Genomic DNA, 16,248 nt, shown 5'->3' on the forward strand with positions numbered 1-16,248 from the left:
TTAAATGATTTCATTGCTCGCAGAAAAGGATAATTTTGGCCGTATGAGGTAAGGCGCGCCGGAATGAATATAGGAGGACGGGAACGGAGACGACGACAAGGAACATATAGGTTAAGCATAGATAGTAAGGATGGGGCACAAATATTGTTGAGGAGAATCTTAGGGATGAAAATAGCTTGCGTATGTGAGAGGAGTGATTTTAGATCTACAATAGAATCTACAAAGTGAACCGTAGACGGATGATCACTTTGGAGATGATTTTTTTCTGCTGGGAGGGGTAGGTTATGGTCTGCTCCGGTGACTTTGGCATGCAGAAGTATTAAACGCAGAAGCAGAATGCAGAAGTTCAACGTGCACATGCATCAAATTGTGGTGCGTTTCGTTGTTAGATAGTGCTCAGTTACGGATGCCTTCGTCGATCGACATGGACTGAAATCTACCAATCCAGGCAATTCCACAACCGCTTCGATGGGAACTGAAAAAGCGAAGCCCTTATTTTACACGACAAATTAACACCCAACAGTAGAGCTTGCCATTCCGGCTAGAGCCCACCTGCTGGTCAGCTTCTTCGGCCGCGTCCACCTTTATGATTTTAGCCACCTGTTTGTAAAAAGCACCGGTACGGCGTTCGCGGTTCAAATCACTCATGTTGATAAAATAAAAACGTTTGAACACTTGCGATGTAATCACTGGAGTTGGTTGCTTGTGTAGTGTCTTGTTTTTTCGGATGATGCAAAATACAGATCCTTCAATTTAAAGCAACCGATCCTTTTGTGATATACATGGCGGTACCGTTCGTTACCATAATGACCTCTTTGTAATAAGGGCACCGTTTAGAGTTACAAGCATAAATGTTTGGAATAGTAAAAATTATACATTAAACCTTCTTCTACATATCGTGCCATATAACTTATGACAGGATTTTCATCCGAAACATCAGCGCGCTTGCAAAATCATCCAGTTCCTCATATCAAAAACCGGTGCAAAAATGTACTCCTGCACACGGCAAATTTGACGAAGAAAATGCACATGTGTGTGCGCAATATCCAATAATGAGCACGAGCGAGAGCGCATGACGCCGAAGAAGCGAACAGCATGAGAACCTCCTTCAGGATGGAAACAGTCATCGAGCGAGCTTTCGATTCGGCGAGAGAGCAAGCAGGAGAGCAACAGCGGTTAGAAAGAGCACTCTTTAATTTTGGCCGTTGAAAGTCTAATTGTTCTCTTTGGGGGTGATAAAGATGCTGAAGTTGGTTTGAAAATTAATAAAATGTTACCTACAGGCGTGTTCTTCGCTTGCGTAACTTTTTGATTTTCGGGTTAAAATTTCCGTCCGATTGAAGTGTTGGTTTGGAAATTAGTGAAATGGGTACAAGATTTTTGTAGTCCCCACCCTAAAGAAGTCTTTAGGAAAATAAGGACGTGCTAGAAAGAATCGTTATATGTCCGGCATGCATGTGACCACTACTACACTGTAAAAACCTCGATGGGAAACCTAAAACATCCTCCAAACCCTCACGCGTTTTAGAATATAGTATGGTGTAACGAAAAACGATAGAACAATGTAACAATAAAAGAAGGAGAGTAGTTTCTTAAATGAAATACAACCCCAAATAGCATTCTGTTCTAAATTTTCCATATTTTATTGGCCAGTTATTGAGCGTAGTAACTCTTATCACCAGATTACGGGCAGATAGATTTAAGTGGAGAGCATTTTGGGCGGGGGGTGGAGTGTGGAAAGGAATTTCCTAACACCAAGCTATCTCTCTATGCCTTTAAGATGTGTAATATTGCCCATCAACAGTCCTACCGTACTCTACAGGTGGTGGATTTGTTGGCTTAATCCACTTCCTCTCTCTTTCTCTCTTTCTCTTTCTCTCTCTCCTACGTTGTGCACAATTTGCTAAACTGCTTTTACTCTGCTCTGCCCTGTGCGCAGCTAATTTCACAAAAAAACCATTGAAGGAAATGGCTTATTTCTGCTTTTATCTCCGATAGTACACACACATCGGTGCGCGTGCCAGTTTTTCGTCCTTTTTCTCGTTCGATTGCACTATCTAAACGTGATGACATATTTATTATCACTTATTCATTACTTTCTAACCTTCAAAACTCCCTATCCTATTATATCATCTTTCCATGGCTTATCATCATTCGGCACTGGTATCATTCCATTTGAACAAAAGTTTACATTTGCAGAGAAATGTAACAAAAGAAAAAACAGTACCCCAATGATAAAGAAACTAGCTACTTATTACCAGATATGTAGTATATTGGTGCAAACGTACAATTAAATAACGAAACGATACTTCAATCGTTAAGCTCATACGTTCGTTTGTGCATTATTAGCTAACAGCGTTTCCATATGAAAGTTTTAAAAGGAACGAAATGAAGCAATGTGAAGGCTTAAAACGGGAAGAGATTTTACCACTTGCACGTTCCGCAATTTATGTAAAAAGTAATGAAAATATTACGAGCAAGGTTTCGATACCACAATTATCGAATATTATAATATCTGGCCTGTTTGTGCGCGTAAACGCTATCTGTCTCACGTCGTCTCATTTAACCTACAATTCGTATCCATCTCACAAACAATTTCCAATCATCCACACACACACACACATGTGTCACATGTTTTGGCATCCATTTGCATGTGCGCGCCCCGATATATCCCCCCCGTGGTGTGGTGTTATCCACTATGATATAGCTTTTTTGTATAAATGCTTGTTATTGAATTGTAGCAGTAGAACAAAACAAAAGTAAAAACGAGTCGCTGTCTGCATCCTTTCTACAGCGCCACAGAGCATTACTGTCTAGATGAGAATCAGAGCCTACACCTACTGACCAGATGGACACTGACAACAACAAAAAAACACATCCACTTACGCACCTGAATCTGTCCACAAACATGTTTCAACCAAACATTCTTCATGCGCTTTAAGTTTAGTACGTAATGCTACAACACCAGCTACTGCGGGACAACTCGAACAAGGGACATCATCAAGCTCGAAACATCAGAAAACGGGAAAATGGTAGTGGGGAATCGAATAATGAAACGCACACAGCAATTTTAAACTGATGGTTTTTCTGTTTTCGAGCGTGTTTTGGTGACTTTTTCCGGCTTCTTGGTGCGGGGCAGCGTCGTACAGCTGGCCGACATCTTTTCCTGTGAAGCGTGTAAATGGGAGAAAGAAAAAAGATTCACATTAATTTAATCGTTTTTACACAAAAAAAAACACAATAACAAAGGAACAATTTTCAAATGCAGCAAAGGATCAGTAATGAGAAGGATCCTTGCCGCTCACACGATCGAACCACACACGGAAGAAAGGAACTTTCAGTACATGCACACAATGGGGGTTGTTTTCGTTTTTTGTTTGTTGCTGTAAACCCGAAAGCGAAACACATTAGTTACACGTGATGAAAACTATCTCTATTGCGTATACACGATCACGATCACGCCTAATATTCATTCACTATTAGTTACCTAAAGATGGGAAATTAAAAACGTAATGCAATGTTGAGTTGGTGGACCAAAAAGCAAGGGAAAGTTCCCTTTGCGGAAACACAAACAGAAAGTGCTATGCGATGGGATCGGTGGGACCATCCAGAAATTATTCACTTTGAGCCGTTCATATTCCGATCAAACGTACGGCCTCTCATTCAAATGGAAATGTTGTTGAAAATGTGTAATTTTACATGGAAAAGCATTGTGGTTTGTTACTTTTCTTTAAGAAAATTTATACTCCATTCATATATCTTGAGTCTTCACTTGTGCTTGATAACAACCTTTTACACAAAATTCCTAGAAACGATTGAAAAACAATCAAACTACTCCGACATGAATTGTTTGATATCCTTTGATTCTAAATCTATCAAACAACCCATCGACATTAGCAGAACAATAAACTTGTCTAAAATTAGTTCTTCATATCAATCACAAAAAAAACATTACAAAAGAAAAAGCAAGAATACAAACAAAATGAATTATAAAAAGAAAGTACGAAATGGAAACAGATGAACATAAGCAAATACAAACAAAACAAATCAAAACAAAAACACGATTGCGCATTCGTTTTCGCGCTCTCTTCCTAACCTTGAATCATTCAAATGAAAAACCAACGCCAAAACCAGTTTAGTGCACCATGCTGCGGATCGGCCAGTGAGGCGTGGAGGGGTAGCAAGAGGTTTAAATTTCCGTCTCTTTGGGATGTCCTACCGGTGGCTGTGCCGATTCGTTCGAACGACTGCTCGGCGTCGTTGATGATGATGACGATGTGTCTCCGTGTCCCTTAAACATTCCCGTCAGGGAGCTCATAAACTTTTTCGGTTTAGACTTTTCCGCTGCTTGCGTTGCGCCGCCGACCGTGGCCAATGGTGAGCCGGTACGAGTGCTCACAGCCATTGGCCTTTTTTCATTCCGAACTTCCGCATTCGGAGGGTTTGAGTGAGTTGGAGCGGGAGGAGTAGCAACAGTGGTAGTAATTTTGGGAGGTTCTCGAATAACGATCATTTCCGGCGGTGGTGGAACAGGTGGTGCTTTACGCTGCTTGCCAAAGGATGGATGTTTCTTTGCTTGCACGGACGCGGTGCCTTCGTTAGCCAGATTAATGACACTACCGGTGCTACCTTCCGACACTGCAAGAGATGAGTTGGAAGATGTAAGGTTGGAGTTGGAACAGGCAGCCACCATTAGGTTGGATGATTCCAGCGGCATTGCGATATCCTTAGCGAACTGTTCCTCTGTAGCTGTCGGTTGTTCTTGCTGTTCCTTTTCCTCTACAACGGAAGGTAATTCAACCCTTTCTTCAGTCATTTTTAATTCCCTATCCACTTCCGAATTGACATTAGATTCGGTTATTACTGTTTCTTCTGGCGCAGTGACCCTTTCTGGTGTTTCCTTTATTTCTTCCACAGGCTCCTGCTTTACGGCATCCTCCTTTTGCGCCTGCTCATGATTATTTAATTCTTCCATAGGTTCTGATGTGGCTTCAACTTCCAAAAACTCATCATTCTCGTTCGATGATACAGAAATCGTGTCCATAAAGTTATCCTCCATAGCCTCCTCCTGCATTACTGGTTCCACACTAGTGACGATATCTTCCGTTGTTGGTATTGGTTCGATGGTGCTACTCCTCTCCAATTCTTCCTGCTTCACAGAAGCAACTAGTTCTTGTTCTTCGATTAAAGGTCGTTCATTTCCGTGTCCGCGAGTTTCTTGTTCTCGCTGAAGCATATTGCTGCTCTCGTTATTTTCTTCATTTGAAGATACCATTCCCGTGCTTTCGGGTTCAACTTCCTTTCCGCGTTTTTGTTGCTCCTCCATCCATGCTAGGAATAGCTTATATTTATCATTCATTTCAGCCGGAACATTCCCAATGGGATCTACGCGCTGAACCGCTTGTGTACCGCTAGAATAAATCGGTAATGGTGATGCTGATTCCACCGTATGTTCCGCCTGAGTAATGGCTGGTAATGAGCTAACACCACCAGCGTGCAGTTCATAGATGCTAGCCCGCTGGGGGGTGGAATCACCTGCCCGAATGGCTCCACGGTTGTTGGCAGCATACAAAAGGTCCTGCTCGTCGTAAAATATATCCGCACCGTACTCATCCTGATCCTATGGTTCGAATCAGAGTGCCAACGCGCAATTAAACCAAAAAGAAAAATAATAAAACCAAAAAATGCTATCAACGTTAAAACGAACAAAACGTGTCCACTGAATGTGTGCCTCCATGTGTGTGTTTCATAGCGTACTATCAATTCTTGCTGGGTTTCTTCCTGCGTCAGGTTCATGCCATTACTGTCAGATCAGATCAGCGATACAGTACAAAAAAAACCTCATCAAACGATACTCACCTCGCGCGTTTTTGATTTCAGTCTCGGGCGCGCAGTGTTGCTCATTGAAGCCGTTCGGCTTAGACCCGGTTCGGCACTCGAGTAACCGGAGCTTATATCGTCCGATGAGCGGATGTAGCTAAAATGAGCCAAAAGGAGGACATTATTCAATTACATTTCCAATGGCAATGGATCTACTTTTCAAAACAGATTACTTACTTGTAAGGTGGTGCAGCGGTCGCATGATACGGCGCACCGGCTATTTCCACCTCGGGAAAGTACATCTCCATCTGGCGGTTGCCGGACGACGACCGGGAGCTCTTCGAGCGTAACACGCGCTGCGGTCGGTTCACGATCTCGTCAACCTCATCCTGCGTCCGCTGGGTGTCCGGTTCGGAGAGATCACTCAGGCTGTAGCTCTTGCGCAGCGTTTGCACCAGTCCACCTCCACCCTGGAAACGATAGTGCAACAAACAAATCAAACCCACAAAAAAGGGTCCGGGGATAAATCAAAATCACGCATCGAACGCTGGAGGGAACCAGCCTTAACTCTCAACAACACTGTTTTATTTGTTTGTGGCGTCGTTTGTGGCTATCAAGCTAAACACACACACCTCTGTGCGTTAAACGGTTCTAGTGCCGGTAGTGCCGTACGCGATGATGACATGAATTGATTAGCATAAAGTAAAACAATAATGAATTCTAAAAAAAAAAAAAGAAATACATACCGACAGATTAGAAACAGTTTCACAGCCGAAGCAAAAACAAAAGAAACACAATCGCAACAGCGCAAAAATAAAAACAAGCTCAATTAACAATTAGCGATTAAAGTGCATCGTCCGTTTGTGACCGTGAGAAGAAGATTTTGTACAAAAAAGGACCCTACAACAGAGACGTCCTTATTCTACACATCGTTTACGTCTCGCTCTCGAAAAAAAACTTTATTCACATCGTATCGTTTTGTTTAAAATCAGCTCTTATCTTTTACCTATTTTCGCTAAACTGTCTCTAACACGTCCACCTGCATAACGCTACTTCTTTACGTACTACTTGGAGCGTTTGCTAACGTAATGCCCTTCAACTTCTCTATTCACTCTTGACGCTATTGATTACCTGCTGAAAGGGGTTTAAAATATTGCTGCTTCTAAGTTGTCCCTACTAATAATCTACTTGTGCTTAACTCCCTTAATTTATGTGCCGTTTTTGTATAACTAACATTATGAAAGTTGCCTCCTACGCATGGTTAATTTTTGCTTTTAACCTGACTCTTTCTGGCAGTTGTTCGAGATCTGATTTCTCGGCCACTTTAAAGTCCTTCTTGTCTTATTTGGCCACATATAGCTAGATCCGTCTCGCCTAATGCTTGCGGGAATCTGTGACGTAAATTAGTCTCTAAGTCAAAATGGTCAGTTCAAGGCGAGATTTTAAACGCAAATCCTGACGACTTGTTACAGAATTTCTGAGATGAAATGATAACGTTGAACACACATTGCGGAATTCTTCTCAACTGGAACTCGAGATAAAAGAAGAATCTTTGGACCTTTCCCGTAGAAGTGTAAAGAAGATCCAGAAAGAGGGAAAGATACGTCGTACACCTCTATACCTTCTACTTCAACTTGAAAAGAATCTCGAAATGAATCAAACTTCCGTACTGGTCCCTCTCAATACTCCTGTAAGTCGTACCTTTGTTGGCTTTAACTGTTCAACGCATGATTCTACCAATACTACTGTGCCAAAAAAGTCTCTTCACAGATACATTTGATCAGAATGCTTCGTATAATAATATCCTCCTGGTTTACCTAAAACTCCTATCCTATTACTTCCTACAAGCAAATGTATAATGGTGGCAGATATGGAAGGAATTGAAAGTAATTTATTCGATAGGGGATGCAGAAGCCAATAGGGCTTTTGCCATTTCCCTACGGTTGTTCGTTTGTGTGAAGATTGGAAGTTTAAATTGTTCGCGTAATCCTGATTCGTTTCACTATTTAAAAAGCAACCGCGTTTTTGCTACGTTTAAGGACTAAGAATCGTTTGATTTGAGCGTCAGATTCAGAAGCTGCTCAGTTGGTACGTGCTGCAATAAAAGAGAGAGAGGAAGAACAACATTTTGCAAGAGTCGCAAGTAATAGGGTGAAGACATTAACAGGAAACAACACACGCATTTGTATAGGATATTAGACCATGCGCGTTAGAATTACAAAAGCAACAGTATTAGTTTCAGACGAGTCGCGTATATGATCTCTCTGTTGTTAGTACATTGCAACGGTCGTTTAATCCTAAATCTCACAGACCAACTCGATCGTTTAATGATCGTTTACAGCACATGTCTACAACGCTTGTTGGTCCTTTTTGGATAAGTTGAGTGTCTCGGTTGTTCACCGTGTGTTAATGTCTAGTCTGAAGTCTACGCTTAACAATGTATTTCCCTGCCATGGACACCTGATAGGTTCGACAAATAATCTTAACACGATCGCGATCGTTGAAATGTGATTCATTTACTCCACATCCATCAAAACACCGTCCACCTCGGTATTCGCTTTCCGACGTCCTGCTGGAGCGGCTTTTGTGGCAGTCTTTGTAGTGGTCGTCTTAACAGTCTTCTTGCCACGTCCCGTATCTTTTGGGGCCGCTTTGGTCCTCGCCGTCACACCCGGGCGGGAGGCACCGTTCGATGTACTACTACCTCCGTCTGACTCTTCGCCACCACTAATCGAAGTGATGGCACGCGTCCTACCCCGCATCCGGCCAGCATTAGTCGTCGTAGTGGCCGTAGTCCCCAATATAAGGTCCGTTTCTGTTGCTAAAAATCGCTCCTCATCCTCACTGTCCATCTCGTAGATGATCGCATGTTGCTGCAGGTTGGCGGCCGCTCTGGCACGCGTCACACTACGACTGATCACCGAGCGTCCGAGTCCCGCCTGTTGCCCTCCTCTATTCAGTGCCGAATCAACCGATTGGGAACGTCGAACGCGCGTTGAAGGGATGGAATTCGCCATGGATGCGTTATACTGCTCTGTATCGGTATTCGCCATTCGCGTGCCACTGTCGGCTTCATCTTCACCCGATGTGGTACCCGTGGCGCGGTGGTTAGTGTTAGTGCGCACGGTTCCAGAAGCAAACGAGTCACCGGTGGCAGCGCGGGCAGCTGCTGCGGCTGCACTCATTAGCAGTGAGTTATCGGATTGACTAATGCGCATCATGCTACCGAACGGTGTGTCAGTTTTAGTGCCTAAAACCTTTTGTTGTTTCGTTATTTCGTTGCGATGGAGGGAGTAGGAGACGGAATCGGGTATGGGTGATCAGGGATTGATTAAAATCAATGAAACAAGAAGAAAAAAACAAACAGAAAAAAAGAATCGAATTTTGCGTTTGTTAATACGGTTGCGCGCGTGAGAGGTGTGTTTTTGTGTGTATGTATGCGCATAAGGCGTTATAAGCATCCTATTGCTTTGCTAATACAATAAAAACGTGTTCTTATCATACAATGGAAGCTACTTCTTCAGATGCATTAGAATGCATTTTGTGAAAGCTTTAAAAGCTATTGTTTTTAAAACCATTACCATTCGTACATTATGATTAATCGTACTCAGCACAACAGTTATTAACCATTTAATGATATGTTAAGCATTCACAAACCGGAAAGTTTTTAGTACAAAATTAAAACGTTAAATCGAAAAAGAAACTCAAACATGACCTTATGTAAAGTGGATGATTTGTTAAAGCAATATTAGGTGTGTGTTTGGTTCTGTGACAAACCAAACAAGAAAACTTACAACAAAGATTGTATTGGAAATCATTTTTAACTTAACGCTTAACAAATATCGCAGCGTCAGCTTATTTTCTTCTGTCGGAGCGACATAGAGGGACTACCAACTTTTGTAAACTCTTTTCACTTTAATTTAATTTCACTCAAACACACTCACTTTGATGGCCGTCTGCATGATAACGTTGGTGGCATAGTTAACACCCTTCGAGCCCAGCTGCAGCACGGCGGTGTAACCCTTCTCTTTGGCTTGATTGATGTAGTCATCGATTTCCTAGCAGGTTAAGATAAGAGAAAGAGCGTAAATTTAGGAAATGGTTTACTTACAATATGAAAAAAAACATATATGGTTTGACCTACACTAGGAAAGGCAATGCAAATCAACCTCATAAAGCTGTTTGTTTTAGCAAAAGCCTTTCCTGTGCGTAGCGTAAATATAGGTTCTCATGTCTGTCATCCCTTACCCCGTTCGTATAATTCGCTCTACCTTCATTAAATTCCATTCTACTTGCGTTATACATTGTACAAGCTGCGTTACGGGTAAAGTGTGTCATTTAAGCTACTTCACAGCTCATTTAACGAATTTTATATTTAAAGCATAGAGCAGCCCGATCTGTTTATATCGATAGTTCAACCTGGGGATTATTCACGTACTGCCAGAACATAATATGACGAAAAAAGTTCGTTCGTTAACATTAAAGGACTGAACGAACTCTACAAGCTTAATTCTTTTGACCCAACTCTAGTACAAAAGGTGGTGTATTACACACAACAATACAGTCCTTCAGGCACTTCACCTTATACCAAAATGTTTTTGCTGAATTGCACAACATACGTGCAAATCGAATATTCCATCGGGTTCAGAACCAATCTGCTAGGAGTCTACAAAGCTTGTCGTCTAGTATTTATGTTTTCCATTTATGTGTTTTTTGTTGGGTCCAACTTGAAGTATGGTATGGCGCTTCATCCTGTTGCCGCATAACGCTTCAACCCTCAAAGAAATCAAAAAAGTTTAAAAAATATCGTATCGTCGATAAGATTTCTGTTAGAACGTACCGGGTTCTCTTTGCAATTTTGCAATTACAATCTTTCCACAAATCAAAATTGTTGGACGATCCTCAGAACTTGCTCTATACTTGCTAGATTCTCATTGGATTGGCCTTTTCTTGCAACCAACCATGACCGTGTGACAACATACAAACACGGCAAAGTTTTTTGGCGTGTTACGAATGAACAGCGACCTCAAAACCATTTATTTGTAGGTCTCAAATACCACATTTTTAAAAGAGTGTCAATAAAACAATTCGAATATTCTGAAGAACTATTTACGACTGAATTTAAAACAAATCAGTTAATCTCCAAAATATTCGCAGCAACTATTGAAGCAACTCGACCTAATATTGAAGTTGTACTATTATCTCATTTTGGTTTTGTCCTGTAGTACTTTTACATTGCATTGTCCTGTTACATTACCCGAACATGAAATTGTTACTGAATTTCTTCGAAGTTTTTGATAGATATTATCAAAAAATAGGTGTTGAAATAGTCACGCTACGCACTGTATATCTGCCGAAATCTACGTACCAATCTGCGACGCAATGAAAGCCATAATTACGCTTATTTTTAATTACATCTCAAGTCTTCAACTCACCTGTTCTCGGCGCGTTAGCATCGGGTGAACAAACTTGCGGTACAGTGTCGAGCTACCGCGGGTAGCCGGTGACAGTAGCCACAGCACGACGATCACCTTTATTTCGTAATAGAACGGAAACCAGGACAGCAGTATGTCGGTGAACGTTTCGATAAAGGTGAAGAAGGCGAACACAATCCAGTACATCATCCATTTGACCTAAAAGAATAGCAGGAAGTAGTTACGATCTTGTTAGCACAGGTTCTTGGACTGACAAAAAACAACCCATAACGATAACGGCCCAATACTTACATACTCCTTGACGTTCTTCGTTCGTACGGCCTTGTACGAGGCGTAGGCCGGGTACAGCGTACCGAACAGTAGTCTGAAACCGGGAAACAATATATTCGAACCGATCGCACGCGGACAGAAGAAGATGGCGACGAGCGAGCAAAGCCCCATGCCGGTGACGGACATCCGGGGAAACGGGATCCGGGACAGCATCTGCAGTATGGCACCGAACCGCGTGAGGGTGCTAGTGACCCGTTCCTTATTTAGTGGCGCATCTTCAACCTCCTCGAGGAGCGCACCGTCACCGTAACGTTGCTGTTGTTGATAGTACCGACCACCGGTGGGTGGCGTCCGTGCCCCAACATCAAACACTTCCTCGTAGTAATCGGACTCGTTTAACGAGGAGAGTGAACCATTCCGGTAGTAATGGCCACCACCGGGACGTGGCCGAAACCGCCGATCATCCATCCTGCCCGACTGTACACTATCCCCACCGTCGCTCAGTGAGGCTGTATCGTTGAATTTCGGATCGTACGGCAAACTGTTTGGCAGCCGGCGGCGCGATTGCCCAAGTGGCGGTGAATGGGTCGGCGAATAGTGATGGTACACGGTTCGTGCTGACCCACCGTACGGTCGGTAGGACGCTTCGTAGCACTCCGCACCCGGGACAATGAATCCCGGCCGGGGCGGCGATAGTTCTGGCAGCAGTCCACTATTTATAGGATAGTTGCGTACCTCGAACTTGCTTATGAGATCGCTAACATTGTTCAGACCGTCCTGGGTCTGAGGGATGTAACCGGGCGACTGCTGTTCGACCCGTTGCTGCTTTCTGTGCATTGCAGTGCGGAGCGGAAGAGAAACAAGACACTCGATCACATTTACACTCCCGGAACCGGAGATGGTGGAATTTCAACACAAGATTTCAAAAGCGATCACCAATCAATTAGCAAAAGCAGCACCAAGGCTAAGCCGTCCTGTTTGTGAAGCCTGAGAAAAATGGAAATGGAAAGCATGGAAGAACGCTCGTCCAAAAACTGCACACACATCCAACTAACACCCAAAGCACCCAAAAGGCAGTTAAATAGAAGCAACACAAGCTGGGGCTTTGCCGGCCGAAAAATGTAGGCCAAATCAAACGCCCAACCGGTTGCCAAATTAGAACTAGAACACAGTGTCGTCGTCGTCGTGTTTGGTTGGCGTGGTCGTGGACGTGAAGGCAAGCGTAGCACAGCGTAACCACTTTTGGCACGCCGCCGTCGCCGGACGCAATGAATGCAATGTAAGGAATGGTGAGTCTGGCGCAGGATGGCGAGACAAGCACTCGTGTATTGCGGTCGCTCTCTCCGATGCGATGCGGTTGTCGATCGACGAACTGATCATGAAAGTGAATGTAATTGAGATGGCCAGCGTCTAGGTTAGGTTGTAATTCGAACAACCTCGCCGGTGTCTGACTGGTGTGAGTGGCGTGGAAAGAGATTCTCAGTTGTATAATTATTTACATCTCACTACAAAGGCAAATGAGCTTTATCTTTTGGAGTTATTAGAACTAGGAAAATATAATCAAGTAATGATAATTGATAATGAATGATAACTGCTCAGCTATTACTATGGCCAAATTAAAGGATAGTCACATCATGACTATGACGCCAAAGACTTCACCCTTTATAACATGTCATACATCCAACCAGATCTAACAAACGATACGATGTAATATAGTGCATGATTAGCATACGATGGCACTCAACCCTGGGCACAGGTGTATTGTGCAAAGCACAATTAAAAATACTTTTTATGAGAAGAGTTCGTCCTTCTGCCGAAACAGATTCTAGCGCACAATGTGCTCTGGGTAAGACAGACGAGACTAAAATTGAACGGGATGTCCCCAAATACAGATGACTAAATAGTACAAATGATCCTCCGAGATGTCCGGTAACTTTATATAGGGATTTTGAAACATAATAATACAGTCAATTTTATGCACAAAAATTCATGAAAATATTTAAAGTATTGGAACATAATGCATACCTTCTCAGTAAATTGAAATAAGATGTTCAATTATTTTCCAATTTTTCATTTAAAATATCGCCCATTGTTATAAAAAAATTAACGATAAGCCCCGCGCTTCTACAATATTTGACATTTAAGATACGAGAATCTCGGTACGCATAAATAGAACAATTTCGAGCATTACAGGGTTTTCCATCATATAAAGGAAAATTACAATCAGTATGGGATTTATTATTAAGAGAACTAATTATTATCAGTATGGGAATAATTTCACAATTCACGATATTTACAGTCGCTTTAGGCGAATTTGCAAACATCTGAGGGAATTTTGCAAAACAACGCGTAGGAGCGAAATTAGTCAATTGTCATCTCATTCGTTTTCGGTTCGACTGCCTTCCGTTTTTTTTAAGTTTTTTGGCAGCGTAGAATTATAAATAGATAAATATGTTTAATTAAATAAATATTATTTGGTCAAATTCTCGGTCCTCATCAAACATCTAAATATTGATACGCTACATCAATAGATATAGCAGAGAAATAAATATAATTACTTAGTGCTTGGTCACAGCTCTGCCGCGTAACTTTGAATGGATTCGGTTCGAGTTTCTGCTGTGGTGCAAATTCAAACGGGTTTAATTTTGTCATATTACGAACAAATATCGAAACGAAACCGATCGATGACAATTGACCGATTGCTCTTTTGGGCGATTCAAATTTTTCCTAAGCGATTGCCAATATCCTCCTCCATGAATGGAGAAATTCTCCCAAACGGTTGAAAATACTTTTTCAGACGTTCTCTGATGTGATTCTAAACCCTGTATCTGCATCTGATGTCACAAACTTCCAACTTAATACTTTTGAGAGCCTCAGAGACTCTACCTAATTATTATTCCATCAAGTATTAGGATATTGTTTCCAACATGAAATTAAAAATGAGAAGCAAATGAAAAATTTAACAGAGAATGATAAAACAAAAATTGATTAAATAATGATTAACAATTCAACTCCAGGGATGCAAAAAAAGAAAAAATAAAAGCGAATAACTTAGAAAGTACAGAAATTAAACCAAAAATATCGCCTGCCATTAGGAGTAATACTGAATCCAGCATAATTGATTCCTATTTAGAAGCCATGAATCATCGTTCTGGCTGTCATGCCCTATTGCACTATTCTTGGGCAAGGAAGATGCAATTCTATCGCAATAGCGAGTGTCGCATACTATGAATTAGAAACCGTCCCAAGTCGTAACTGTACAGCTATGCAAGCAATGTTTCACTCCTCCTAGTCTATCGTCCTGGTTCTCTTCTAGCTGGGGTTTACTGGCGACGTTATGGTGCTGTTCCTACCGGCTGTCTAGCTGACTTTCCTACGCCTAATTGTACGTCTATTTTTAGAGCCCAACACAAAAGACAGTTCCATAGGGTTTGGAAGATGGAAAGAGGAACAAACTACGTCCATAGTTCGAAGTCTTTGCTGAACAACTTCGTCTCTCATGATTAGCGAACGTGTCGGAAGTGCACCGGAAGACTGGCTTGCGACTCTGACATTGATTACACCGTGTCTAAATATTGTGGCCATAATTGCAGTGCGTTCAGTGAGGATAACTTCCTCACAATTACTTCCGAATGTCTCTCGTCCAGACTCTACACTTACAAAGTTAATGCGTCGTGGCACATTTTTCTTTTGTTCCACAAACAATCAAACAAAACCAGACTGTGGCAGTAAAGCCTCCCCATTACACCACTACTCCCATACTAATAAAATTATCGATAATATGTGAAAATTCGCAAACGATCTGCACGACGATCGTGGCACAACAAAAAGGTGATATTAGTATTGCGACGCATTCACCCACGCGATGAACAACGTTCAGCCTGAAGCATTGTCGTCTGGTGGAAGAAAAGTTGTTCGAAAACAGAGGAAAAAACGGTGTACACATGACCGGACCGGAGAGACCACCAGGGTTCACTCGTTTGGCGTGCGAGCAAATAAACATCATAATGTTCTAGTGTGGTGGCTTGAACGAAACACTTGCAAAGAGCTGGTCGAATGTTCCGGTGTCGCTCCCTATGTACTCTGCGTTCCATCATCCGCGTGTCCCCGCGTTGCGTGTTGCAACAAAGGCAGCCATCCCTCGAGCACATAATAATTCGCAGGATAACACACACTTTATTTTTAAACTCGAACAAAATCACTCGCCGATCGGATGGCCGACGCGACAGCGGCCACGAATGAAGCATTACGAACACATTGCATGATCGATCGAGATGGCAGCGAAAAAGCAGCGATGAATTTCGTTACAAATTGGACGAAACAATATTTTATTGTTATATTCTAAACTGCCAACCGGAACCACCCAACACACGGCTCAAAATACACACAGAAAACCAAAGCAAAGAACTCTTGAAACGTAAGTGATCACACTCAACCACACACACACACGCTTCAGTTCACACACAAAACCCTCGAAGAACAAGCACAAGGGGAAATCCAACAAATCTTTTTTTTCATTTGTTTGGTTTTACACGAACCGCGATCGACGGGAGTGTTTGAGTATTCTTCGCCGGATCGTATCACAGCGTCGGAAAAACTAAATGGGAAAACGGTGGAAAACCCGGGATACACCACCGGGGTCCGATGAGCATGTGGGCGATGAGCCAAGAATAGAGAGTGCGAGAGAGAATGTGAACAAAGCACGAAGCGAACGTAAGTCGAC

General features: G+C 42.3%; 1 protein-coding gene across 1 annotated transcript; it reads right to left on the reverse strand.

The window, feature by feature from the left end:
- Positions 1–1,629: 1,629 nt before the first annotated feature.
- Positions 1,630–12,362, reverse strand: LOC128310699 (uncharacterized). Its single transcript, XM_053047402.1, has 7 exons — positions 11,547–12,362; positions 11,256–11,453; positions 9,765–9,878; positions 6,058–6,290; positions 5,860–5,977; positions 4,220–5,620; positions 1,630–3,166 (listed from the first exon to the last, which is right to left on the reverse strand). The coding sequence occupies exons 1-7, from the start codon at positions 12,360–12,362 to the stop codon at positions 3,071–3,073; spliced, it is 2,976 nt and encodes a 991-aa protein (XP_052903362.1). The 3' UTR covers positions 1,630–3,070.
- Positions 12,363–16,248: the final 3,886 nt, after the last annotated feature.

This window comes from Anopheles moucheti, chromosome 2 (genome assembly GCF_943734755.1).
Source record: "Anopheles moucheti chromosome 2, idAnoMoucSN_F20_07, whole genome shotgun sequence".
In the NCBI taxonomy this organism is placed as follows: Eukaryota; Metazoa; Arthropoda; class Insecta; order Diptera; family Culicidae; genus Anopheles; species Anopheles moucheti.